The 27,596-nt window shown below is 44.0% G+C and overlaps 1 protein-coding gene across 3 annotated transcripts in view; it reads right to left on the bottom strand.

Annotated features, from left to right (window-relative positions):
* The window catches only part of JARID2 (jumonji and AT-rich interaction domain containing 2), a 213,606-nt gene extending 187,901 nt beyond the window's left edge, over positions 1–25,705 (bottom strand). The window contains exons 1-2 of one of the 3 annotated variants that reach the window (XM_050971579.1): positions 25,548–25,695; positions 24,517–24,576 (exon numbers count right to left, since the gene is read on the bottom strand). In XM_050971579.1, the coding sequence (XP_050827536.1) occupies positions 24,517–24,561 (45 nt within the window). In that variant the 5' untranslated portion in view covers positions 24,562–24,576; positions 25,548–25,695. Of the gene's footprint in view, positions 1–24,516; positions 24,726–25,547 lie in introns of all 3 variants that reach the window. The other 2 variants (XM_050971578.1, XM_018918494.3) reach the window with 2 other exon arrangements.
* Positions 25,706–27,596: the final 1,891 nt, after the last annotated feature.

Genomic DNA, 27,596 nt, shown 5'->3' with positions numbered 1-27,596 from the left:
ATCTATGACGTAGGAAAACTGGCACTAAGCATTTTTTAAGACTAGCCCAGACTTCCTTGGCCCTAAGTTTAAAGGAACTGAAAAGCAGCAGCAAACCTCCAGCCCAGTGAGGGTAAAGCCATCACCACAGCCACAAGCAGTGAGAGTTACTTTCCACAGTCTGAAGTCAGCCCTTTGCCTTTATTACAGATGTTTCTCTCCCTCTAATCCCAAAAGAGACTAAATGGCTAAGATTTTAAGTCACACCTATATGCATTTCAAATTTAGAATTCTAAAAATGGTCTTTTCCCCAAGTATTTGGAAAGCTGCCTATAAACAACTCTATTCATACAGGTCTAAAGGCAAAAGAGTGTCTTAGCTATAAGACCAGATGTAAGCTGAATGTGTGCCCATGAACTCAGAAGCAAAGCCAGTGTCAGATACCAAAGAATCAGATACCCATGCCAATCTGCATTCTTCACAACATATATATTTTTTAATTCAAATTATTTTACTGTGCTACTAGTAAGCTTCACGTTTAAATGCAAAATCAGATACCACTTATTCCCTTTAGTGTCATGTGCAGCATAAACCCTGTTGCTGCTGATGAGCCCTGCCCTGACCCACTCAGCTCTGCTAAGACAAGGGGAGGAATGGAAAGGACAGGGAAATGGCAAATCTGGAGCACCCTGGAAGCAGCAGAGCCAGCACTACTTAAAAACTAATTTCTCAGCTTGGCCCCACTCTCATTTAACTCAAATGGATTGAGGAAAAAAAGCTACATTACCACAGTTGCTTCTGAGCCAACATTTATTCTGGCAGGCTATCATCAGAGCTATTGAAGTTTTTCTCTCTCTTTTTATCCTACTGAAGTGTTATAATAGGAGCAATAATACATTTACATTCACTTTATTCTTCCTTAGTATACAGTTCAAAATTCTATAAATGACACTGACGTAGGTAGCAGAGGCACTTGGGCTGTACTGCTTACATCCTCCAGGCACTGAACCAGGCTACAGCCAGGACTAATCCTGCCACTTCACACCAGCTACTGAGATGCTGATTAAACAATGCTGCCCACAGAATGGATTCTCCACCGGATATTAACATCACCCTGGTCCACATAAATGGCTTCAGGATCAGTGAGATCCACTCACACACAACTAGTAATAGAAACAGGGAAAAGTAGAGGCTGATCAGAGAAGATGCATCCCGTCCAGCACAGCTAAGCCAAGAGGTATTCTGCTCAACCTGAAGATACTAAGTAATCATTTTACTCAACCCATGGCAATTACAGAAGTTGCTGAGGACTGGTGCTAATCAAGCATTTGACTGCGTGCTGGCAAGCCAGTCAACAATAGCATCCACCACGTGTAAGTCATCAGTTTGCAAATAAAGGAATCTCAGATTAAAACCAACATGGAAATGGTCACTGCGATGTGAGTCTATTTACCACAATAAACAGGCTATTTTCTAATGCTCCTAAAGATGCTGCCTGTATCACTTCCATTTACTTTTTGTAGTCCAAATGAAGACAGATGTTTCAAGAGTTGACAATCTCTTCCCCTTACTGTTGGAGAGACTCATAACAGAACCAGCCCCCACCTTTCTGCACACAACTGCATTAATAGTTTTGTGAAAGGCTGCTACTTGCTGCCTGACTAACCGTCACTCAAAATACAATATGGCTATCAAGTGTTTCACACCCCTCTGCAGGCACTAGTGCTCGGTATCAGGGACAAATCTTGCCAATTCTTCCTGCAAAATGTCACAGAGACACAAATCTTCCTCAGTGCCAAAACGCTTTGTTAAAGACTCTCACTCGTTTCTTTCCCCATTACTGCAATATTCCTTTACTCCGCAGTGATGAATCCCATCAGAATATTTCACAGAAATCACTTTTATAACTACTGTGCTGGCTCGGTCACTTCTATCTTTGCATTTCTCAACTAATTCCCTTTTCTCTGCTGTTTCACACTTTAAAGCCCTCTACAATCTATCTCCATCTTCCCTGTCATCTTTGCATGAACAGTCCAGATGTTGAATCACACCTCTGATTAATCTACTGCCTATTTTTCAAGCCATAAAACAAGCAAATAGGCCCAATTAGCTTTATTCCTTTTTTAAGCTACATCAACTCTACTCCTGAATTTTAATCTCTACTAGAAGGAGAAGAGGGTTAAGGCAGTACATCTTCTTAAGGTATGTTTATACTCAGAAGGAAGCTTTGGCAGCAATGCGGAGTCCATTTGACAACTCTCCATGGCTCCTCACATCTAAACATACAAGTACAAAACCAGTAAAATGATTTTTGTGCAGCTCTGCAGACTGTAAGTACAATGGGTTTTCCTGCAACTTTAACATTCACACTTATTCAATGCTTAAATGAATACTAGTCAAAAAAGAACACTACTCCTTTCTGTCTCATCTGTATGGGAAAATTCTCTACTGGCACATTTTAATAAATGGAAAAGGAAATGCATCCAAAACTAGGAACAGAATTATACCTGAGCTTTCTAACGTTGCACATTTTCTTGATACAGATATGCCCTTACTCATACATGTACCAAAGCAGTAGCTATATGTAGTTTCTGCAGAAGGTGGAAACTGCATGATGTTAAGAATAAAACAGCTAATAAAAATTAGCTCTGTCAGTGCAGTTAATAGACTTGACACACAGAGATTTCATTAAATTACATATTTCACACAAGGTTTAACTGTTGAGTTCTACAGGGCTATTTCTATATAGGCACTCTTTTGACTAAGATTACTTTATTGATGAAATTGAGAATGGAGGCCTACATGTGCAAAGCTCTATTCTCATTACAATTAAACCACAACAGGACCACCACGGTAAAAATTTTCGAATTCGAAACTAAACTAAGGATATTTCAGATATCACAAAGACAAAACATTTTCCTGATATTTTACTGATTCAACTGGCAAGTGAAAAAGACTTTTACACATTAAAAAAAGGATGTATTTCAGACCCATTCTGAATATGTACTGCTGAATTCTGGGCTGGGCACTCTGTACTTCCCCACATCCACCCTGGCAACTAAACCCCGCTCCAGGGAAGCTGCTAAAAAACCCTTTTTTGAAAACAGCATTTAAAATGTGCTTATAGGGCTGGGATACCACACAAGAATGGCAATCCAGAAATAAAGAAGTTTTCTATGATCTTTATGAATAAAGCATTCAGAGGACGAAAGTTTTAATCTGGCCATGTGTGGGAGCATATGTGTTTTTTTAAATGCTGAAATTGCTTTTTTTCCCTATCAGAAGGAAAAAGATCAGGAGGGAAGGAAAAAAAAAAAAGGAAAACTTAATTAAAACTACAACAGAGATACCAACCAAACTGAAAAACTATAAGCACCAAGAATTGAATAAAATTGAAAATCTGTATCACTAATTTTCCACTGTGGTTAACTACATTCAGTCCCAGTTCTAATGGGAAAGGTGGGGGGAAGAAAGGGGCCACACAGAGAAGCTTCTGTCCCCTTAGGTCCTGTTTCCTAATGCTCTAATACTGCATTTTGTTTTAAATCAACTTCCCTGGTTTTTCAGAATGGTACTTCCCTTATGCAGAATCCTCTTATTCACAAAAGGATAAAAAGACAGTTTCTTCTGCAAAATCTAAAACCTCATACCGTAATGCACAGAAGTGCATTAACTTTCACCCAGGATGGGATTAAAAACTGGATAAATACAAGGGGAAGCAGGAATTTATATTACCCTCTAACATAACTGCAAGAACTCCTAACTATACTCAATTCCTGGATGAATTTTTTCTGCATGATCTCATCCTTATAGCATCTGGATTTGGAAGACGCTCATTCAAAAAACTCAGCTTTGTCAGTCTACAGACAAACTCTAGTTACTACTTTATTTATTTTATTAAGCTCCTGACCTGAGACAGTTTTCTCCTTGCCTGTGTGTGCAACAGACTGAGCGCTAACAAGACAAGCACCCACACCTGTAGGAAGTGGAGAATTTAACCTAAAAATTCTGACTGACATTTAACTTCACATCGTAATACTTCTCTGGGGGAGGGGAGTTTCCTATAGCTGCATTAATTCAGGCTAAAAATACCCATGCTGACATGCTGTCATGCGAGAATCTCTTTGATTGCAAGAGTTTATTCAGAGCCTTCGTGTTACTTTGAACTTTTTTGTTGTTTAATATGATCATCGCTCCATTTGTCATCATATGACAAGAGCAGACAATTACACAAGCTGAAGATATGTCTGCCAGTCATAGCATGCCATCTTGCTGCTGTCAAGCAAAGAGATGTGCCTCTACACACCTCTAGATTGAGTTCATTAAACCAGCCTGCAGGATATCCCTCGGTAATGACAGAGATGAAAGACCAAATTAAAATTGCTTAATTCAGATACACAATCTCTAGCATTTTCCACCTTGCAGTCTAACTGGTTAAGCTGCATGTTTGAATAAGCCGTCCTAACACAGAAGCAGCTCTAATTCTCCACTTCCACCACTTTTAATTAAAGCATCTGAAATATTTTCAGAGTTTGTTTTGCACTCCCCTCAGCCTTGAACGACAGCTAAGCTATTTAAAAGAAAAGCAGACGGGACGGCCACATATTAACATGCCTTCTGCCAACCCAAGCACGAAAGCGGCTCTCCCCTGCTTTACAATTGCCACAGGAAGAGCTCAGCACGCCAGCGAGGCTGGCTGTCGAGGCTGGCTATCGAGGGAGGGAGAGAGAGGCCGTGTTGTGTCTCCGTGCTGCAGAGAGCGCGTGGCAGGGTTTTCAGTACTCACCACTGCTTTCCCAAGGCAAATGTATTGCCTCCAAAACCTAGGTGCTTTGCTAGTAACAGCACATTACCTCCACATTCCTAATCCAAAATCCAGCTTCCCAACAGAATGTTCTGAAATACTGCTTCTTGGTGCAGTATTTCCATGCTGCTCCTTGAGGTTTTTCATCTCCTAATACAAAATATGATGCTCTTACTATACAATTGTCTTTTTCTCATACAAACAGTATTACAAGAATCATGCCTAAACAGCAAGTATCCTGGAATTTTGCATTAACACTGTCAAAAGTCCACGGGCAAGTAGCACCTACCTCAGTTAGTAAATTGAGCCATGTTTTCCAACAAAGCCTAATTAAAATAAGCTCTTCTGAATCTCCATCAAGAGCCAATTCACCAGCAAGGAGACAATTGCTTAACACAGTCTCCTATCATGAAATACATTCCTGACACTGGCAGAGAAAAACATTCCCATTAGCACTGCAAGACTATTTCCAAAGCCAATGCATTTACGAGTCAAAATAAAAAACTGGAATCCCAGTTACCATTACTTCCTCATTAGTGGCTTAACACATAAGAGTAGGGGGAGCAAACTTAATAAGAATAATAAAAATGCTTATCACACCTAAAACCTTACCACTGCATTTTTCAGGACAGCTAAATATATCCAAGTTTTTATGTAACTACTGAAGTGTTTTCTTTACCAACATGACCTGGCATGTTACCAGCAACCCAAAGGGCAACAGGAAACCACAAAGATGATTTGGCTCAAAATTTGCGTTTTCCTAAAGCCTGGTTCTACAACAATGCTTGTTTTTAAAAAAAACATTTAAAAAAAATAAGAATTGTACTGTACATAATTAACTTTTAAAATATTATAATGAAGCAGCTCTAGCTCTAAGCTTGAACTCTAAGGTCAGATGGGACTCAGAGCTGAAGCAAGGATGCTGTGGTGGACAGGGATGCAACAGCAGCTACTCCTGGAACAAGCAGTGCAGGCCACTAACAAGCCTGCCCTGCGAAAAGGGAAAAAAGTCACATTCCCTTTCTGCTCCTTCCCCCTTTTGAATTTAATAGTAATTTCCTTCTTTCTGTCACATGACCTATAAAACACCAGAGGATCAGAGGAAAATGGGAGGAAGACCTTAGACAAATTTGCAGGACTCCCATCTCCTCACAGAGTACTTGCAGCATGCAGGGCACAATCTGGCCTCTCACTAAGGTCACCCACAGCATGGAATTCTCATCCCTGTGTGACATCCCTGTCTGCTTGGTGCAGGGATGGGGCACAGGCGCAGCCACATCATGGGTACAGACCTCACCTGGTGCTGCAACACCTTTCTCTGCCTGAGAGGACTCCCTGCCTCTCACAAAAGTTTCCACAGCTGGGGGATAAGAGTAGCTCCCCATCCACCACACCATGCCCACACCAAAACCAGCAGCTTCCCAGCTCTGCCATTCCTCTGCATACATCACCAAAGGCTGCTGGTAAATGCACCATGCCCCCAAAATACAAATGCCCCATGATGCATTCACTGTATTTCTGTCCACATTTCAGAGCCAAACTACTGCACTGTGAGACCAAGCGAGGCCTAAAGGACTACACATTAAAAAAAGAACAGACCTTTGCAAGGAAGTTTTGCTTTTGCCTAAAAGAGCCTCCTTAAAAAGCATTCAGTGCATTTTCACCACCACTGAGAGAAAGCACTGCACTGAGGATACTTTAGCTGCAGTCAAAGCCCACTGTCTTTCTTCCCTTGATCTTTGGGCCATAGGGACGGAGCCAGCAGGGCCGGCACAGCTCCTCTAGGTCCTGCCTAAGCACCTGCTGCCGCTGCACCCCAGCTCAGCAGCCCCAGGGCAGCCCTCCCACGCTGCTGCCAGTCCCCCAGCCAGCAGCAAATAATAAAATACAGACTCCAAGGGAAGTAAATGGCAGCGCTTACGGCGGCTGTAAATGAGGAGCAGGGAAGGGAGGGATGTATAGGGCACCGCCTGCCAGGTAGGGATTTTTCTTTTGGCTGCTGCTGCTTTTCTAGCGACAAAGTGCTGACAGAGGGAAAGCTGCAAACAGCCTGCTCCCTGGAACAGCATGAGAAGGCTGATCACCTTTTGAGCCTGAGCCGAGAGATAATAGAGGCCATGAGAGCAGCGCAGGGAGGAGGTGACTTTCGCTCACGTCTGCTGGGGTTACAGCAGCTCATGTGCCTCAGTGAAGCAGCAAATCCAGAAAAGAAGCTGAACTCCCTGCCTTCCCACTTCCCCTGGCAGGACTCAAGAGTATCCTTGTCGCAAGTCACACCTGGAGAAGTGCTGCTTTACCTACAGGCCAACAATTTAGCCAAGAACATGGATACCACCAGTCATACACTGAACAAAACATCATTTCCTCCAGCAGAGGAATCTGCCTGCATTATGGCAGAAGAGCTTAAGCAAGAACACAGCTTTGACTCGCCATGTCGACCAGCCAGAACAGATCTCAATCTAATTTGTATACAACTCTGCCTAAGGTGTCCTGCACTCAGGTTGTTCAGCTCACCCATACATGGCCAACACTTACCAGCAGCAAGCATGCTTACAGCACCACCCCTCCCTACAAACCAAACTTGGCTTTTGGGGTGACAATATCACACCCCCAAGCAGGAAAGCAAAGGCTGCATGAACATTTCAGCTGCAGTCTGCATCGACACTATTTAGCTCATTTTATTTCCAAATGCACAAGACAGGTCTCCAACATACAGACAACAAATTCCCACTAGCCCATTCTTACATTCAATTTGCATAACAGATCACTCTACAGCATTAGCAAAATTCCACGCTGCAAGCACATTTAATAAAATCACAGCGACAACGGCTTAAATGGCGCGTTAGTTAAAATTCCTGCAATGCCTATTATCGCTGGAGTTACATGATATGGGAAGGGTGGCGTGCCCTAATGAAACCTCACGCATGCAGCCAACAGACTGCAACAAAGACTGAAAGATCACATGAGTGCTCCCACAGAAAAACAATTTAAGACCTGAACCCCGTCACCCTTGCCTCCCAAAAGCCAGTCTGGCGTCATGTAAGTATAAGCCCTACTTCATGTTACATTCCTGGAGCCGCAAGCAAAGGTTGGGAGAATTGGTGGAGGGACTGTGTGCTCGGCCCCAGCGCAGAGGCATGCTTTGCATTCTTAAGCAGCCCTCTCTGAAACCAATCATCGTTACTTGCTAATTGGCTGGAAGGAACCTCGCTCAAGCCTTGACAGCCAAAAGAAGTACTCTGACTTCTGGTGACCATAGGAGACAACACAACTCCTGTGGCTGACAGCTAAGGGGGGCTAAAATCTGCATTAAAGCTGTGCAGTTATTTAATTGTGACTCCTTACAACAATCAAAGTACTAGCAAAAAAGATGCACAAGACAGGAGAACTGAATTACTCGTGACCAAGGCAGGTACCTTGCAGTAATTCGGATGCCCATTTACACAAGTCAGGGCAAACGCTGTCAGAAGCAGGGACTAAACTGCAGAGGATCCTTAACCCATCTTACTCCTAAAATATTTTGCTTCAAGGTAAAACACGCACCATGTATTTTAAAGCATTAAGACACTAATTCTATAAACAATAATGCCTCCAGCATGCACACCGCGCGCGCTGGAATGGATTCCTCAACTTGGCCTCATCATTTATGCATCTGATGAAACAAACACTGACAGCTTTTTTGCATTTGTAAAGGCCCCACAGCAGCTGTGGTGATCCCACCATAGAGCAATGAATTAAGCCTGAAACCCAGCTGGGTCTGCACAGAAGCCTTTTTTGCACAATACAGCAAGACTATCATTGTTAACCTAGGCATTATTGTAAAATATTCTGCATTACATTAAGAACGGAGATAGAGATGCCCTGGAAAATTAGCTTTAATAGGCAATTTATAACATTTAAAAATATGGATACCACATTGATTGCTAATTGACAACAAATTTCATAGTTTCATTCACCCACAACCAGAGTGAATCAGGTAATTACAGAACACTACTTAAGCAGGAAACAAGGCAAAATTAAGAAATAATCCACAATAAAGTATAAAATACATTACAAACTTTTATAAATGTATAAACATACATGTGAATTTAAAATAACTGAAAATTACGAGCCTTGAAATGAGAAGGAATTTGAGACAAAATCTTAGAGGAAACGGACACATGCTTGCTTTCCTCTAACAGAAACTTTAAGAGTTTCTTTCAGACTAAAGCAAGCAGCTTAATACACTGCCTAGTAGTACTTAGGTACCAAGAGTCAAGAATTACTCGGGGAAAAAAATTTTAAAGTAATTGACAGAAAAAAAATTTTCACAGACAGAATACATTTGTTCAAAATTTAAACTCTGTTCTTCCACTGCATTTAACACTGTATTTAAGTGGCCAGAAAAATCAAAATAAAAGTTGCCTACTTCGTAAAATAGGCAATTCAACTCATCTTAGTTATTAAGAACATTTTTTTAAGAATGGAACACAAAAACATCTGTTTTTCAGGTATGCATAGATACATTAAAAAAACAAAGCTAAATTGTATGAAACACTTGGAAGAATTCAAGATACTACCCTACTGACATGAAAAAATTTTACGCCTGTCCTCACAACTGCTCAGTGTGAGGAAACCATGTCTCTGGGTCTCACAACAGAAATACACTTTCTGATTTCAAGTAGTACATAGGCAGATATTACATATGGCTTGTCTTTCTCCCCATCTCTCCTTTATCTAGAGGATTACTCAGCTGAGTGCATAGTGCAGTGCCATCTTCATACAGGCTTACTGAGGAAAGGTACCCAAAGAGAAAAGAGCACTGATGAAGCAGGAAGAGGAAAAAAAATGTCACAGGGAACAATTTGGAAATAAGCAGCCAACTTAGAGGTTGCAAAATGGTTAGCAAAAACAGCAAGATGAAAAATACCTTCCACTTACCACTTTTGAAACGTATGCACTTCTCCACAGTGCAGAACTATCTAACCAGAGAAACTAAAGTCTTATTAAGAGAAACCAAAATTACAGGCAGCAACAACAAAAAAACTAATTCCTTTTATTTGTGGCATTGCCTCTGTTCCCAGATCATTTTTATTTTTAGCAGGAAGAACTGAGGGAAAAGGAAGAGAGAGTAAAAGGCAAAAAAAGTTAAGGGGCTTAAAAAAAGGGGGGAGGGGGGATATCAGGGATGAAATGCACTTCAGACTCTGTGCCACATTTGGCTAAAATGAAGCAAGATCCAATTGGCAGCTTTTGAACATATGACCCTCCATAGGCAAGCTGTCAGCTCGATAACAGTCAAAGGAAATAAATGAACAACTCTGCAGTGTTCTGAAACTCTTGCGTAATGAAGTTAGTTTCATCCTGGAAAATGGCCAAAAAGCACAAATCAATGAGCAACCAACCTCCTATCATTTTTATCACAACAGTAATACTCATCCAAAGGTAGGCTGTTATTAAACCCTGCTAATATTTGCATTGGTCTTCCACGCCAGAAAGTCAAAAACTGACAATAAAAAGGAGACTCGCTGTATTGAGAAAATGTGAGGAGAACCACTTTTCAGAAGTGACAGTAAAGCAGCTCTACAACCTAGTCCAGGAAGAGGCAGAAACATGATTCTCCTACAACAAGAGCTGTGAGATTACCAACCCAGTCAACACAATAACTGTGCAAGTTTACTTCAATGGGCATTAAGAGATGCCAGGCACTGGAAAAATGTAAAAAATGAGGCTATATAGCATTACACTTTGCTCCAGAGAACTTTCTCACACTGTAGCATGAACCAAATATGAAATGCATCAATGTAAGAAGACAAAGTTTTGAGATAGGTCTGTTCTCTGAGAACAGACACTTGCAAGAACCTAAAGGCCACCTCATTGTGGAAATTCTCTTGTTTTCTCTCTAGGGACTTCCTGCATGAACAAACAATCAAACCAATTTAGAAAAAGGGGAAAGAAAAAAAAGAAAAAAAGGCAGCCATGCAAGTTAAAGCAACCTGGGAGATGCAGATTTAAAACCCTGGTTTTGACAGTTTTATATTCTCTTATCTATGACAGGATTAGGAGCCCTGATAAGAAGTCCACTATAACCAAGATTTCCCTTACTAGATGTTGTCCTACTTTCTAAGCTGAATGGTAGATCAGTCAGCCAGTATTAGCATTGTTCTTACAGTCTTTGTCTCAAATAATGACAGCTATTCAATCTTCCTTCTTACGTACTTAAAAATTTATAAGATATTACTTCTTGTTTCAAAGGATTGCCTCAAGAGATCACCTATTATTTTGTTCTCCTTAACTAGACTAGTTTATGCATAGGCTTAACATTATTCACATATGTTGAAATTAAACTACTGAATCCCCCAGATCACCTGCTTTTTATTAAAGATGATCTAACCACTGAGAAAGTCAATGGATTGGAAATTTGGAAACCAGCTGAAATTGTCTTAATGACATTCTTCCACAGAGGATTGACCTTTTATAGCCGAAGTGCTACACTGTGTTGTTTCAACTCTAACACATGGATTCCTGATTAAAATACTGGGTCTTCTCTTACTGGGAAAAAATACCTGGACATTTGGAGAGCATGAAATTAAGGAAGAAGCAGTACAGCACCATTCTTTTAAGAAGAAATGGCAACGTTTCAGCCAAGATGCGATTTACTTCTCTGTGAGAAGAGAATAGTGATAAACCACCTATACCGAGGATGGTTGGGAGCCATTTCAGAACACCTTCAAAAGCATGACTGAACAGACACCTTCAAAGCCCTACTCCAAAGGCAACAGCATAGTGTGTCCATATATATTCTTCCACTGTAAAAGATGGAGAAGCATTTCCCTCCTATGCTATCGCGTCCATGAGACAGGCTGCAGTTGATCTTCTGAAGACATGACCACAATAAAATGCTGAGGGAGAACACACAAGTAAAAGCAGCAAAAATACCATCATGGTGGCTAAGGACAGGGGCAGTGGTAGGACTTCAAGACCAGAAACTCAGGGCAAGCCATGCTCCACATGAGCAAGACTCCAACTATGGATAAATATCCTGGCCATTTTTCTGACATTATGCTAAACCTTGGTTTCACAAACTGTGCTGGAGGGCAGGTTAGCTCTCCAGAGCTAAATATACTCCTGCTCCCAAGAAAGCCTGAGACGAAGCTGCAGTCATGCTTGTAGAGTGCAAACAATAAAGTGACAGAGATTTGAAGCACCTCTGAAATGGCCTCAAGTGAAGCAGAGAGATTCTGAGATTGCTGATAACAAACAAGTCCTTCAGTCAGTCAGTACCATCTACTTGTGGTTCTGCAAGGTGAACAGGGGCACGAAAAGGAGAGAAAAAAAAAGTAAGACAAAGGCATATCCTGAAAAAAACATTCCAAAAAGTAAAAAACATCTCTGACCACTTTGCTAAGTAATCCCTGTGGTCAACTCAATGCTACTGCAGAGAGAAAAGCAGGACACGTACAGACAGGCATGCGTGCAAGAATGCTGCTTCTGGTCCCATCTGGGCCAGGAGGCAGAGCCTAGCAGGAATGTCCTGAGTCATCAGGCATGAGGACAGCAGTGGTTATAATGCCTTAGGAGATGGGCAGTCTGCAGGGGGAAAAAATGACAGGTTCACCACTGGCAGGATCTGAGCAAAGCTAGCATAAAGAAAGGAAATAATAGTTCACCCTTTCACTTTCCTTCATCCACATCAGAGAACCAGTAATTTCCAAATGCCTACAGGGAATTAATCTCACTGCATCCCTGACTGCAAGAGCGACTGCAAGAGTAACTACAAGGTGTAAAAATTACACCAAGAAAGGAAAAGGAATCAACAAGTATATAACAAAATAAGCCGGGGGGGGGGGGGGGGGTATGGGGACACACATAATTACTTACATGATAAACACATTTCCATCTTTTGCAATATAGATAAACAGCTTTCACAGGAGCCAGCTCAAGTAGTATGATAATGAAATACTAAGTATGAGATCAAAAAGTTATATTACCCAGAAGACTTTAGGAGATCATATTTTTCATAGCATATTTCTGGTGAAAATCATATTCCTGCTCTCCAAAGCAACAGGGCCCAGAAATCATTATACCTGGTCTGTCACCCAGGCTGCAAGAATTCTGACCACCATTAGGTAATTTGGAAGATCATACTCAAACGAAGATTGTAGACCCCCTTTCAATAATGGAAGTTATGCAGTGGCTTTTATGATTGGTCAGTTGTGTCACAAAATGCTGCTCTTGACTGAAAGAGCATGAATATTAATGGCTTATAAATAAAAGCCTTTAATGTACACGAAATATGAAATTAGGTTTCCCTGAATGCTCGCATCAGCAGAATTTGATTTCCCAAAAGTTCATAAAAGGACTGTAAAAAGGAATGAGCAGGGCCACGTTCTATTTTCCTCAGCAGTATTTGTGCATTAACAGTTTGCTGAGCCTTGCAAAACAAACATACAGCCAGTATTTTCTATAAACAACACTCAAATTCTGCACACAGGCTTGAGAGACAAGTATTAACTGTACAATCCCTCCCCTTCTAAAGTGTTTCCTATGGAGCTGGCCCCCCAAATGAGCTGCATGAACCTTGCCTCATCTCCCTGTCCAGCCTTCAGGAAAATAATACTGCACCAAAAGACCATTTTGCTTTCTTGCAAAGAGATGGCAGAAACTTTGTAAGAGCTGATTCTCTCAGACAAGGGCAAAGTGGATAGAGGACCTTGGTCAGAAATACACAGAAATGAGAGAGAAAAGCACAGCAGTGGATAACAAGAACATAGGGGAGAGAGAATTGTAAAAATGCCAACACTATGCACACATGCACACTATAAGGAAGAGTAAGCAGCAAAAAATAACAGTTATCGCCTTTAAATAAAACATTAAGAGGCTGAAAAAGAAAAAACAACCCTGAAACATTTCAGAAAAAAAAGAAAAAAAACCAAAACAGGCAGTATTACATTTAGTAAAGCCATTAAAACCAGTAAATGGCTATCACCCTTTTAGAAAACTAACATTCCTGCCTGTAAATACTTGCACACACTCTTACACAGGAACAGCAAAATCTCAAGCCCCGAAAAGCACTTAGGCATGTGCTTAACTCATAAGCTCCAAGTACTTCAATTGACGTCAGTAAGAGTATTCATACATTTGAGACTGGCACGTGCTTCAATGCCTTGCTGGATCCAAACTGAGGGTGCCAGTTCCACATCTTTTTAATCCACAGCAAAGCCAAAGAGGTCCTTGTGCCTCGCTGCTCCCTTAACTGTGCCACTAAAACGTCCTGCAGGCTTGCACTGAAACCAGACCATTTAAAGATAAGAATGTGGAAGAAAAAAGAGCCTGGGCATAACTACTCTTTAAGTCTCATAATTTCAGTGACCCTATTTCACATGCAGCTCTTTGGCTGTATTGATATGGCCAAAGCACCATACCATGAAAGAATGATTCACAGGGTCACCACTGCCGGCTTCAGTGGTGAGAAAAAAGCATGTGATGCCACATCCTGCTGCTCCTATAATTAAAGGAAGCCTTGGTTTTTGTAGCTTTTTGATTTGACATTGTTTGGCCTTCTCACACTACTTGGGAACCCAGGGCAAAAATACATCAGCACTTCAGTTTCATGTGCACCTTCAATAGACATGAGTTTTAACATGAGAAGCTATCTGAACTTATTACTGAGTGGTACAAAATAAAACAAATAAAGCCATGGGAAATTTCTGGATGAATTTCCTTATGTAAGCAGGCTCTTATCCTAAGATGCAGAAAATAGAACAGTTCACTGGCTTCAATTCCACAGTGAAGCTCTTGCACATGGGATGGGTGTGTGTGGCTGCTGAATAAGAGTAGCAGTTCTTCTACCACATTTAGCAGTGGAACTTAGCCTCCAGTAGCACAGCTATCTTAATTTTCTTTTCTTCCTCTTTTTATTTCTCTCGTTGAAGGACAAAATTGTTCAAATCCTACCTAAGCAAGCGTAACATGTAACAGCAGAACATTTTCAATTCTATTTGAACTGATTTTAACACTTTGGAAATTATTATGGCACTGCCATCACCACAGGCACAAACACCTTTAGTTTCATTTTCACCTAACTTTGTTTCAACGTTGTTTAATATTCACCATGCTTCCAGCAGTAAGGCAGTACAGCAAAATCTAAATCCGAACAACCCTTAAAACAGACAAGGACAGCTAATTTTGCTTGCTATGAAATAAAACATGTATCTTGACTCCTATTTAGTCATAATTTCACAGTCCATTTAAACTCACTCTATTGCTAACAGATGCAATCCTACCCCTCCCTTGCCACTTCACTGAGTGTCCCTCTAACACTTTCCCAAGACCAAGTGTTTTTCTAGCTACATCACATACTGCAGTATTAAACGAATCCATATTAAAAATCAACCACATTTTGTCAGTTCAGGTTTTACTTGCAAAGTCCCCAGTCTGAAGTGGGAGTGATCTCCTGGCACATGTCAGCCTGCAGAAGAGCAGAGGAACAAGCAGCCAGAGGGAAGGCTGAACCACTTCCTCCAGTGCAGTGCAGGCTTAAGGTAATCACAGAATCACAGCACTAGGCACCTCACTGGTCTCCACGTTCAAAACAGTTACTGAAGTCAAAAACCTTAAGCCATACGCAGGACATTGAAACACAGATTAGGAAAAATAGAGTAGAACAGGACAGGACAGCTTTTCTTGACAGCTACTTCTTATTTTGTTGTTTTTACTGGTTCAAGCCATTACAGATTGGGGGGAAAAAAAAAAGCTGCTTCAAAATTATTTGCCATTAGGATAACCATTATTTCCTCCAAATTATAAATAATTCACACATTACAGTTACTTTAACATGCCCAAAGTCCAGCTTTTAAGTTACAAGAAGTTGCTTGTCTTACAAAATTACATTACTATCTCTCCATTATAAGTCAAATAACTACAACAAAAGAATTAACACTGGCTTTCTGAGACCAGAGAACGTCCCTTTCAGTTGTGGCTATAAAGCAGAAGTTAGCTGAAATAGCACTTCTAATAATTTATTAAAAGCTCTACTATACGCAAACAAGACTGTAAGAAGAAGACAGTCTTTCTGCCGCTGGAGCCTTAATCTTAAGTTCGAAAAGCTTTTACCAGCCTGAAAGGTGGCAACAGGCCATGAGAATTGTCATCATTATCACTACACTTCAGGAGCGGGTAAAAAAGTGACTATTAATCAGAAAACCCCATCTCAAGTGTCCATGCCATCTAGGTCATCCATATGTGAAATAGACACAAATTAAGGCTGGTCACCCAAAACACCACCAAAAAAGGAACCTCGTACAACACCAGCTTAGTTACCAGTAAACTTGAAAAACAGTAAGAGAAAGCCTTCTTTTCAATTGGCTTTGAGTTTTCTGAACTCAAAAGCCTGAATCAAGTTTTCTAGGGCTCAAATCAAAACAAAAGTAGGTTGGATTTCTGGAGTTTTTTCAGCTCAAGTTGAATTAAGAAGCTAATTCATCTGGCATATGTGCAGGGTTGCAAATTTGTGTTTTGGGGGTTTTAACATGCATGCTGCAGCTGAGAGATTTAGCTTACAACTTTGATGTACCAAAAAGAACTGTAGGACAAAGTGGCTGAAAGTATACCCATAAAATAAAACAGGCGAGAAAGAAGGAAACATATGCCCCCTCTAAGACACCCTCAGTCTGTCTAATGGGTACCTTACAAAAAGAAAAAAGCTATAAACATAAGATGGTAGCCAGCAGCATCTTAAAAATCTAATTGCAGTGAACTTTGTCAACATAAAGACTCCCAGTTTTAGAAGAGCACAGGAAACTATATGCTAAATATAACAGTTAATAAAAATATAAGCATCTTAAAGACGGAGAGACTGAACAGACTCCTGTCCAAGACTCATGGTTTCTGTCTATTTCAATAATAGCAACCTGAAAAAATATTTGTACATTGCCATTGACTTGATTCGCAGGCTTTACATCACCAAGTTCCTCACTGCAATTCTTAAACATGAAGGCCGTTGAAAAAAGTGGCTAGAAAATTGTTATTTAGCTGTTTAAATGGAGTTGTCAAGGTCTGGGGCAAATTGAATTCCTGCCACCTGGGAGCCTCAAAAGCTTACCCTCTTGGCTGGACTCCCCCAAAGGCAGCATAACTAGCAACATGCCTAGCACAAGACTAAAGTTTAGCCAAGGCAGTAATAGATTTTTTTGTTATCCAGAAAAAGAATGAAGTACAATCCTCAAAGAGAAAAGAAAGTCTTTCCCATAACATACAAATGTGGGAAAGGGCAGAGAAGACCATCCCATTCTTGTGGGCAGTGAAGGAAAAAAATAACCTCATCAAAATGCCAGTACACAACATATCCAGAAATATCGTAGAGCATGCATCTCTACCCACTCACATAAAACTGTTTCAAAAATAGGCACAGAATAAGCATATAGTTGAAAGAGCTGATAATTTCTCCAAATTCACTCCCATCATTTTTAATTGAAAAGCATGCACTGCCTTAACACTCATCTGCAAGCAAAGCTAAAAATGAATTGCTTGCAATATATAGTTATCCAAACTTGGCTCAGACAACACAGTATCAAAGTGCAAAACTAAGATTAGTAGATTATGTCAGAATGAGCTCCCAGGTTTATTTTTGAATGCTGTAAATATCGTTAGCCAGTCATCATAGCATGCGCGTGCCAAAATACGCTAATCTCCTGCAACTATCACGTCATCCAAAAGATGTCAGACCAGAAAGGCAAGCTTAAAGAACCGAAAGCAGAGCACCAGGGACTCAAATACCACAAACCCTCCTGGAGTACAGCAGCAGGCTGCAGTTTTTCAACTTCCTATTATTTGCATTTCCTCTCAGTCACAGATCCAAGGCTGCCTTTTTTGCAGAACAAATCAAGGGAAGAACCTGGCAGAAAAGATGGCAAGAAGCCATGCAGAAAAGACGAAGCAGATTACAGAGGAGAGACATTTAGAAAGGATTAAATCATGCCCCAGAAGTGATGCAATTATGAACTCTTCTGGGGGCATCATCACATTCCTGCTGAACTGATTTTGGCAGTGTCAAAATGTCCAATGCTGCATGTAGCAATTCTACAGGCATGAAACTGAACCTGTCCAGAAACTACTCTGGTTCCAAAGGCCTGACTTAGATGCAGAAAGCATACAGAGACCTAAGTTTAGCTTTCTCACTTTGTTTTCAGTGCATTTTGAATCACACTATCCAATTAAAGCCAAATAAAATGAGGTTTTTGTCCCTCAGATAAAAATAGGGGATATTGTTTCTGACACATCAGTCCAGCATGAGACATTTGCTGCAGAAATGCTGAAGCATCTTCACATCTTCCTTATGTGTACCAGTGAAACGATGATTTCCACCTGTGCCTCTCTCCCTGCTTCTGTGCTCAGCCTGGCTGGTCCCTCCGAATGGCTTCCTGCAGAAGCATAAATTAGGCCAATAAACTTGGCACGGGAGCAGATGGGGTGCACTCCCAGCATCCGTCTGCTCACAGACCAAGGAGCCGTGATACCGAGCCTGGAGACGCGGTGCTTGGCATGGCTATGGTTCCAGTCACTGCTGAGCTTTGCCACTCATCATGGCCACCCTTGCAGAGCAACTTCAACAGCAGCATTTTACAGCTTCAGATCCCTTTTCTGCATAGGAAAGAGTCAGACAAAAAGACAGGACACGTAGAGGGGAGGAGAAATAGCATATTTTCAAACAAGACCTCACTGCTATAATTAAAGGGTTTATTCCTTTCCCACAGCCCACACTGGAAATACCAGGCCTCTGTCAGATTACTGAAGGAACAACTTCAGAACAGGATGTCATTACACAAGGGAAAGTGTGAAACCCGAGCAAGTGAAACAGCAAATGGTTTTAAACCTTCTACCTACTGCTTCATTGAGGAAACGCTTTTGTGACTGACTGAAATAAACTCACCCCTCCAAACGAAAACCAAGAGCTCCCAAATAAAACCTGCCTGTTAAAAACCAAGAAGGATTGCATCCAATATTCCCAGAAGTAATAAGCCAGCAAAACAACCAACCCATCAAAGATCTAAGAGAACACCAAATAGATTTTGGCAATCATATTATTTCCTCTATCTGAATTTCAGTGCCAAGTAATCCTCACATACCAGACCTGAATTTTACAAGCAATTTGCAGTTTTAAAGTTTCCTGGTGGCTTCCTACCACTTAAAAATGAATTTAATTAAAAAATGGTGGTTAAATACAAAAAGTCTACATGTACCCGTCCCATCATTCATTTGGACATTAAACTCCAGGTACATTTTACCATTTTCTCTATGGTCCTAACAAAAGGTTAAAAAAACTGTAAAGCTGAAGTTTTGGCCTGTGGGGTAGAGACATTTAGGGCCATCAGCACCAGGAAACACTTAAGGGAAGTTCAGGTTTGGCAACACTGAAATTTGCATTAATAGACTTGAATTTTAATGTCCCGTTAATCTTACACAGAGGCAGTCAAATCCATCAGCACTATTGTTTTCAGACTGTCTGCCCACTAAGGCAAACAATGCATCATTTACACTTGGTTTACATTTATAGTTGGGAAGCAAGCCATGGAAAGGACTAACGGGGAGAAACCAGAGTGTTTTAAATGCAAATTTGGATTTTGAAGAATCGAGTATTCCTCTGCAAATTCCACATCTGCTAGATCACACAAAAGCTGGGTGCTTGTAATAAAAAATAATAAACGTGTCTCTGCTTTTCCTTTCCCTACTTTAAAATTGCCTTTAAAGCCTTCCTTTCACTTGACTGCTGCAAACTGGAAACTTTAGAAATGAAAGCAGCTGGTCTTTCCCCTCCGTCAAGTTGATTGAATTCAGTCACCATACAAAAAAATGGGCAAAAGCAAACCCCAAATCAACCCCCAAAAACATGTTCCACCTCCTCAAGAGCTTTCACTTACGTTCAAGCCAGGAAATAACAGTAATGTGTATAAAACAAAACATAAATTTTAACATGGATTCTCTTCAGCTTCAGACTGTGAAATTTAAAAATTGACCTACTTTATGTAATACTCCTACAGCTGAGTCATCACAGTATCAACTGGTCTCTATCAGCTGCAGGGTATGATCATCTATTAAAAAAAAATAAAAGCATCCATACTGAAATGCCTTTTTTATTATGTTAAGAATATAACAATAATCTAACAGTCCAGACCATAACTGGGATGGGGGAAATTTTTGAAGAAAGTTGGAACTACATAAAGTAGTCTCTTATAATGTAGATGCCATGCCTTGTAGCAACAGCCTGTAAGCTACAGGATAGAATATTGGAGAAGGCAGCAGAAATACAGAGTAGTTCAAACTCTGACGCTGTTACAGCATGTAGCTTCAGGCAAGTAATTTAGACTTCTTTCTTTTTCATCAAACAATAAAATGGAGGGAATGCTACTGCCTTACAGAACCAGCTGACGTTTATACCACATTTTAGCATATGCATAACATTAGCTATTACTAAAGAAAAGGAGGGGGTAATATATTTTTAATACTGGTTTCATAGGCCTCACAAGGGAAGGTGAAAGTCCTTAAGGAACATTAGAAATTCTTCACAGGAGCCTTGATTCACTCTAATTCACTCTGGGCAGCACTCTTACTGCTCCTGGCTTGCAGACCATCGGAGTGAGCAGGAGTCCATTAGTATCTCAGGGCAAAGCATCTGCTGATAGCAAAATATTCATTTAAAGAAAAAAAATATTTTAATTACTAGTTTCTACTTATGTACCATCCTACAGCCACTTACAACATAATGATGTAGTCTCAAGAGACCAGAAGGAGGTTAAGAGGAACCCAAAAGTAGCTCTCAAGTGCAGTTAGCACCTTTAAGTTTTTCACACAGGAAAAGAAAGACTTGAGCAGCTATGCTGCTGGAATTGTTACAGCAAGTGTAAAAGAGACCCAACAGAAAAAAGCCCCCAAAGGTGATGTGAATGGAGATGCAACTTACACTGAATACTATCTCTGCTGCCAGTAGCCTATATACATTATTTCTTGTAGGAAGTGGTCAAAATTCGAGCCTGTCATCAGTTGTGGGGATGGGGAAGAGAAATGGCAACTGCTCACAGGAAAAGAAGCAGGGCAGGCAGCTGCAGCTGAAGTCCTGGAGTGCCCAGGGTCAGGCTCCAGCACAAATGCCCCTATGCAGGAGGAGGTGGTGCTGCAGCTACCACCCCCGCCAAAACTCCCCGAGTCCTCATCAAGCACACCCAAATAAAGAGTATTGTTTCAAAGGCTGCAGCAGGCACAGGAGCTCTCAGATGTCTGCAACATGCTAATCCTAGCCAGGCCTTGTCGGCCCTCTGTCTGAGGGGCTTACCAGGCCATCCGTAGGTGAAGCGTGTCACCTCATGGCAGACTACAGCACTTTTACTTCTGCAAGGACAAGGAAACAAATCACACGAGGTGACAGTAGTGACATTACTCCTTAATTATACTTCACCATCTGCTACGGTGGCAGAACCGTGCAGGTATTTATTTTAAGGCGGTAATCCAGGTCTGATACTCTGAGACCTAAGCTAGCAAGAACAGAAGATTTGCTATCCGAGCATCACAAAAACGGTCAGAAAAATGCACCTGTGAAATTACGTTCGAGACATCAAAGCTTTTGAATCAGGAACTATTAATTCAAAACACATACTGAACGCAGTCTGGCTTCTCAGTGGATGCCTTACAAAGCTGTCAGTTTTGTGAGGCTGGAGCCAAAAGGCAATATTTGATATGTAAAGATGTTTGAGAAGGAGGAGGGTAAAGTGAGAAGAAAGAGTTGTATGAGTCAATGATGGATCTTTTAAAAATTAAGTGATAATGTTTTTAAACCACGGGAAAAGAAGATGTATACACGGATTTCCTCATTTCTGGTTTACCAATCGCAAAAGGTAATGCTCCCTAAGTTTAAGAGAACTTTCAATTGCGAGCACTTAAGGAGCAGGGAGCCAAGCCCTGCGAGGGCAGCCCACAACACGGAGGCTTTCCTCCATTGTTCTCACTACCTTCTTGTTTTCAGAATTCATTTCACAAATGCTGAAAAGAAAAAAAACGCAGCAGCAGAAGCCTGAACAGGCCCCACTCCTGACACAAGGCCAGTCTAAGCCGAGGCTGGATGGGGCTCTGACCAACCTGATCTAGTGGAGGGTGTCCCTGCCCACGGCAGGGGGGTCGGAACTAGGTGATCTCCAAGGTCCCCTTCCAGCCCAAACCATTCTGTGATTCCATGATTCTGTGACAACTCGCAGTAACACGAGAGGAGCGGAGCCACGAAGTACAACACCTGGTGCCCGTGCGGCGGCTGTGCCCTCGCTCCTCTGGCGGAGCATCACCTCCGGCCTAGGGGCACCAGTGACCCGGGGTGGGCAGCAGGGCCCGACACCGGGACCATTGTTCCAGGTGCAGGGGAAGCTTGTGCTGGCACCGGCGAGGAGGAGGAGGCGGCGGCGCGCTCCACCGGGCTGCCGTAGCGCCCGAAGGTCACGGCCAGGAGACGTGCCACCACGCGTGTCGCCACAGGGCGACGTGACCGGCGCTCTCCTCCCACCCCGAAGGCGGCAGGGCGGCCCCGCACCTGCTCACCTGGCCCTGGCCGCCCCCTCGCTCCGTGCCTGCCTCCCTCCCCCGCGGCGCCGCCGAGCGCTGCCCCGGGGGCTCCTCCCGCCCCCGCCCCGCCTCGGCTCTGACGTCACGGAGGGGAGGGGGGCACAGTGCTGGGGGGGCGCCGAAGGTTCCGCGGCGCGCAGGCCCGTCCCTTTGTGACGTCACGGGAGCGGGGCGAACCTGGCCGGGCGGCGTGGCCGGCGGCCCGCGGGCTCCGTCACAGCCCCGGCAACCTGTTGCTGGTGCCGCCGCCGCCGCCGCCAGCGCGCCCCGCCGGCACCGCCGCCCCCTGCAAAAAAAAAAAAAAAAAAAAAAAACCAAAAAAAAAAAAAAAAAAACCGAAAATGGGGAGGGGCTGGGGGAGAAAAGAGGAGACGGGGGAGAAGGGTTAAATAAAAGCGCCACCACGAAGTTGTGAGCGGGAGAGCGAGCACCCCTGCACATTGTCCGCCCTCGTCTCTCCTCCCCAGGGAGTCGCGCTCTCGGCCCCTGCCCGGCGGTGCGGGAGCGGCGCCGCATTGTTCGCCCCGGGGAGCCCGGGGGGAGCCGGGCTTTGGGGTGATCTCTCCCCCTTTTCCTCTACCCCCCCCCTTTAATTAATAACACCGCAGTTCACACCCCCCCCCCCCCGCTTTTGTCTGCCTGCCTGGGAAACGTGGACGCCTCGCGTGTTTCGCCAGACTTTCCACCCGCCGTTCCCGTTTCGATGCCATACTTTAAACTCGCCGGCCCCGGTCTCCCCTCTCCACTGCAATGCGGATGTATTTTAATTCGGAAATTTAGGGGGGTGCGGGGGGGGGTGGGAAGGAGGAGGGGGGCAGCTTCGACATAGCGCGCAGGCCCCCCCTCTCCTTCATCCCCAAAACCACACACACATCGTTCCACCGCCTCCCCCGGGCAGCGTTGCAGCGGGGCGGGCAATCGATAGCGGCAGTCAGCTGGAGTCAACTGCAGTTTTTACCAAATCTTTAGAATACGGAGGCAAAGTGTCCCGAAGGTCACCCTCCCTGCCAAGGGACACCCCTCCGCTGAAAGAAACCGGCGCAGACGACAAGACGCGATATAAACTACAACTTTTAAAGCCTCGCATCAAACACGCCCAAAAGCGAGGATTTCTATGTATTTCCCCCATATCCGCCCCCCAAAATTTGTTGTGGTATTTTTTTTTTAAACATGGAGATAAAAATTATTCGCTCTACTGCATATATGGATAATCACCTCCGCTTTTCCAAACGTAAGGAAAAACTGTCCTGTGCCAATCAAAACGTAACTGGAGCACGAAAAAAAATCCAACTACCCATCCACATTTATATGTTTAAAGGATTAGACAATTACGAGGGATTGGTTAAGCGGCTGAATAAAGAGTGGCAGAAATACAGCCCAGGCTGCGCTGGATTAGCCCAAATTTTCGAGCCATTATAATGACTTATTTTTAAAACAGCACCGAGCCATTTTCCTCATTATTCCAGTCAATCCCGAGGAACGCGCTGCCCGTAAGGCGATCCCCGGCTGCTCCGGTGTCTATCGCAAGGCAGAGCAGCCGAGGATCGCACACAGGAGAAGGGGATGTGGTACTGCGAGAAACCAGCTCGCCATAACCAGACACTCGGCTTCAACTTAAAAGGGCTTCCAACAACCACCGCCGCCGCTTCACCAGACAGGGACAGACACACGTAGATAATTAAAAAAAAAAAAAAAAAAAAAAAAAGAAAATTAAAGAGAGAAAAAAAAAAAAAACAAAAAAAAAAAACCCAACCAAAAAAGCACCAACCCCAAAAAACAAAAACAAACCTATTTTAGCATGCAAAAGCACAGAATTAAGAAAACCGCTTGAAAATGCAGTTCGGTGACACACCGGGGCAGCCCCCCGAGCTCCTCGCGTTTCATCTAAAACTAGATTATGATTGTGTCATTTGAGGTCAATACATTTATTCACTGGAGGAATCGCTACACAAATCTGGTTTTATAACCAAACTGGCTAGCAGGCTTCCCCGTTAAAAGGGGCCTCTGAAACTCCCCCACCACACCACAGAAAAATCAAATTTAGCATCACATTTGTTCCCAAAGCCTTAGAGCTGCAAGATTAGCTATAAACTTGACATTCACTGCCATTTCCTAAAACTGGGAGTCAAACGATGTATGTTATGACCACTTACGTATTTCTTTTGAATTATATTCCTCTTGGGTCTTTCTTTGCTCATTCTGGTATCCAAATTCTGATTGCAAAAGGGGACAATTGCTTCATGAATTAAAGCCGAGACAATTAAAAAAAAAAATTAAAAAATACCGAAAAAATCCAGGGGGGAGGGGGTTGTTTGTAGTGGTATCTTGTAATCCGACTTTCTTTCCTCACAATGTGATTCTCCTAGCAATAAATCCGAGAAATGGGGGACGGAAGAAAAAAAAAAAAAAAAAAGACGAATGCGAAGGAAACAACAAGAAAAAATAAATCACTTTAGTGAAGCATTATAATGGAAAATTTCCCCCTAAACACAAAAAACGACGCCCTTGATATCCCCTTTTCTCTTTCTCAAGCCGCCTAAGCGATCTGCAGGTCCTTAGTGTCAGAGCTGTAGTTACATCTTGGAGGAGGAAAGGGGCCGGGAGGAGAAGATAAATAATCGGGACGTTGGAAGTCACGTTTGTGCCGCTGCAGCAGGGAAAGCGGCAGGGACAACTCCAGCAGCGGCGGCGGCGGCTCCGGCGGCAGCAGCAGCGGCGGCGGCGGCAGCGAGGGCTGCACGCACCGTGTGTGTCTCCGCTCCTCCAGCTCCCCCCCTAACCAATGAGAACAGCTCTCCGCCAGCAACTTTAAATGGACCTGGGTCTTTTTTTTTTTTTTTTTTTTTCCCTCCCCTCCTCTGTTGTTAATATATATGTCTGCGTGCGTGCGTGCCTGCGTGCGCGCGTGTGTGTATATGTGAGTGTGTGTGTGTGTGTGTATATATATATATATATGTATGTATGTATGTATGTATGCGTGTGTGTATATATACACACACGGACACACGGCACACACACATACATGCATACACCGCCTAGGGCTCGCCCTTAATTCCCAACCGGGGCAGCAGCCGCAGCGCCCGGCCCCTAGCCGCGCTCAGCGCATGCAACAGGCCTCGCTGAACACTCCATGCGGGTCAAGCGTCATGCGCTTCCCTCTCCCAACCCCCACCCTTCTTCCTACCTCCCTTCTTTTGGCATTTAAGCGTGGCCACCCGGCAGGCAAGGTCGCCGCGAGCCCTACGCCGAAACCCAAGCTGGGAGTTTGAAGACGGTCCCTCAAGAGCGCAGCACGCTCTGTCGCCGTGCCCTGCCCCCCTCTCCGCCCCGCTGCAGCCTCCTCACTGCTCCCGCCTGCCAAGGGCTGTCCTTCCGCTCCGTCCTTGCGCCCGCCGCGCCTCCCCCGGCTTCGACACGCACGGGGGGCCCGCCGCGCTGGCAGCACCTGAAAGTCACGTTTGGCCGCGCAGGCCCCAAGAATTGTCCTTGGTCGTGGGGAAAGTTGTAGTTCCCTCGCCACAAAATGGCGAACGGCGGAGAACTACATCTCCCGGCGTGCATCGCGCGCCCGGCGGCCGATTGGCTGCTGGGCACGGAACCCCCTTCACCACGCTCGTCCTTCCCCAGCACCACACCACACCCCCCCCATCGCCCCCCCCCCCCCCACGTTGGTTCCCCCCTCCCGCTCGTCTCTCCCAACTTCCCCCCCTCCGCGGCGCTCGGTGGTAGAGGCGGGGCGGGGGGGGGGTGCAGAGGGCGGGGGAGAGGCACGACAGCAGAGGGAGGAGGAGGAGAAGGGCGAGGGGGAAGTTTATTGGGAATCGCTGACAGGGAGTGGGGAGGCAGGCAGGCGCCGCGGGAGGCTGCAGGCAGAGCGCGGGGATTAATGTGTCTGGATTGGGCTGGGAAGTGGCGGCCCCAAAACTTCGTGTCTGTGTGCTGCGCCCGCCGAGGAGGCGGCGGTCTGGGTCTGCCGGACAGACAGACGGACGGACTGCCTGCCTGCCTGCCTGCTGGGCGGGCGGTGTCAGCTCGGGACACGCTGCGGGCTGGGCTGCGCCGTGCGGGGCCCGCTCGGTATCTCCAAGGTGTGCCGAGGTCGCGCCTCCTGCGCCGCCGCCGCCGCACCGGGGCTGCCCCGCGGGAGCCGGGCCGGTGGCCCGGCGCGCCCGGGAATAACCTTTCTGTGCAGATGGATGTCTGCTTATAAACGCCGCCCAAAGCCCGGCGGCTTCCCAGGAGCAGCGGACCGTCCTCGCCCAGGGCTGGTCGGTCCCTGCTGCCCCATCCCCGGTGGGTCTCCCGCTGGACCCGCCGACGGCTCCTGGAAACCCGGTTTCGGTGCGAAATCCCCAAGTTCCAATTGCTGGTTCCAATTCTCGGTTAATTACAAGTGTATTTTTATTTCATTGAAACAAACAGAAAGTAAAGTGTTACGGAAGTGGAATGTCCTTCAGCAAAAGCCCAGCAGTTCCTTAATGGTGGGTTAAGGTGTTGGAGCAAGCAGAGAGGAGAGTAACGTTGATGAGCGGACTAAAGCACCTTCCCTACGGAGGCAGGCTGGGAATGTTTGGGGCTGTTCAGCCTGGAAAAGAAAGTATTCTGTGGAGACTCCATATTGTTCAAAGCCAGGGTGGAGAAGGCCTTTGAGCATCCTGATCTAGAGGAAATTGTCCTTTCCCAGGACAGCAGGAGCTAAAACTAGGTGATCTTTAAGGTTTCTTCCAACCCCTAATATTCTATGATACTATAATTAAATCTCCTCTAGGGACAGGAAGGAAAGAGTGTCATTAATCATCTCCCTTGGTGTGAGGTATCACCGTACCCAGTTTGCGTTTGTGCTTTTCTGTAGGACTCACCACCAACTATGAGCTGCTGTATTTCTACACTAATGACTACACTTGGGTGATGCTTTAGGGGCTTTACACTGCTGTCTTCCACATGCCGGTTTTATGTTCAGTTCCCTTCTGGAGAGTATTATATCTGCCCCATAGGAATTACAATTTTTGTGCAAGACTCTTGAGTGGCAGTGTTCAAAGTCAGGAGAGCAGGACACAGAACTTGCCAGAGCCTCACTCTCTAGTACCTAGCCTTGAGTCTTCACCAGAGACCATCCTTGCTCTCTTATGTAAATAAGTGACCATGGCTATCTCCCTTTACCTAAGAAACACAGTACAAATAATGTTTAAGACGCTGAATGGAAGAAAGTTATGTCATAATTTCTCTAGTTTCC

Source organism: Serinus canaria, chromosome 2 (genome assembly GCF_022539315.1).
Source record: "Serinus canaria isolate serCan28SL12 chromosome 2, serCan2020, whole genome shotgun sequence".
NCBI lineage: Eukaryota > Metazoa > Chordata > Aves > Passeriformes > Fringillidae > Serinus > Serinus canaria.
The sequence above is the reverse complement of the archived record's forward strand: the minus strand, read 5'-3'. Positions and strand labels throughout refer to the sequence as shown.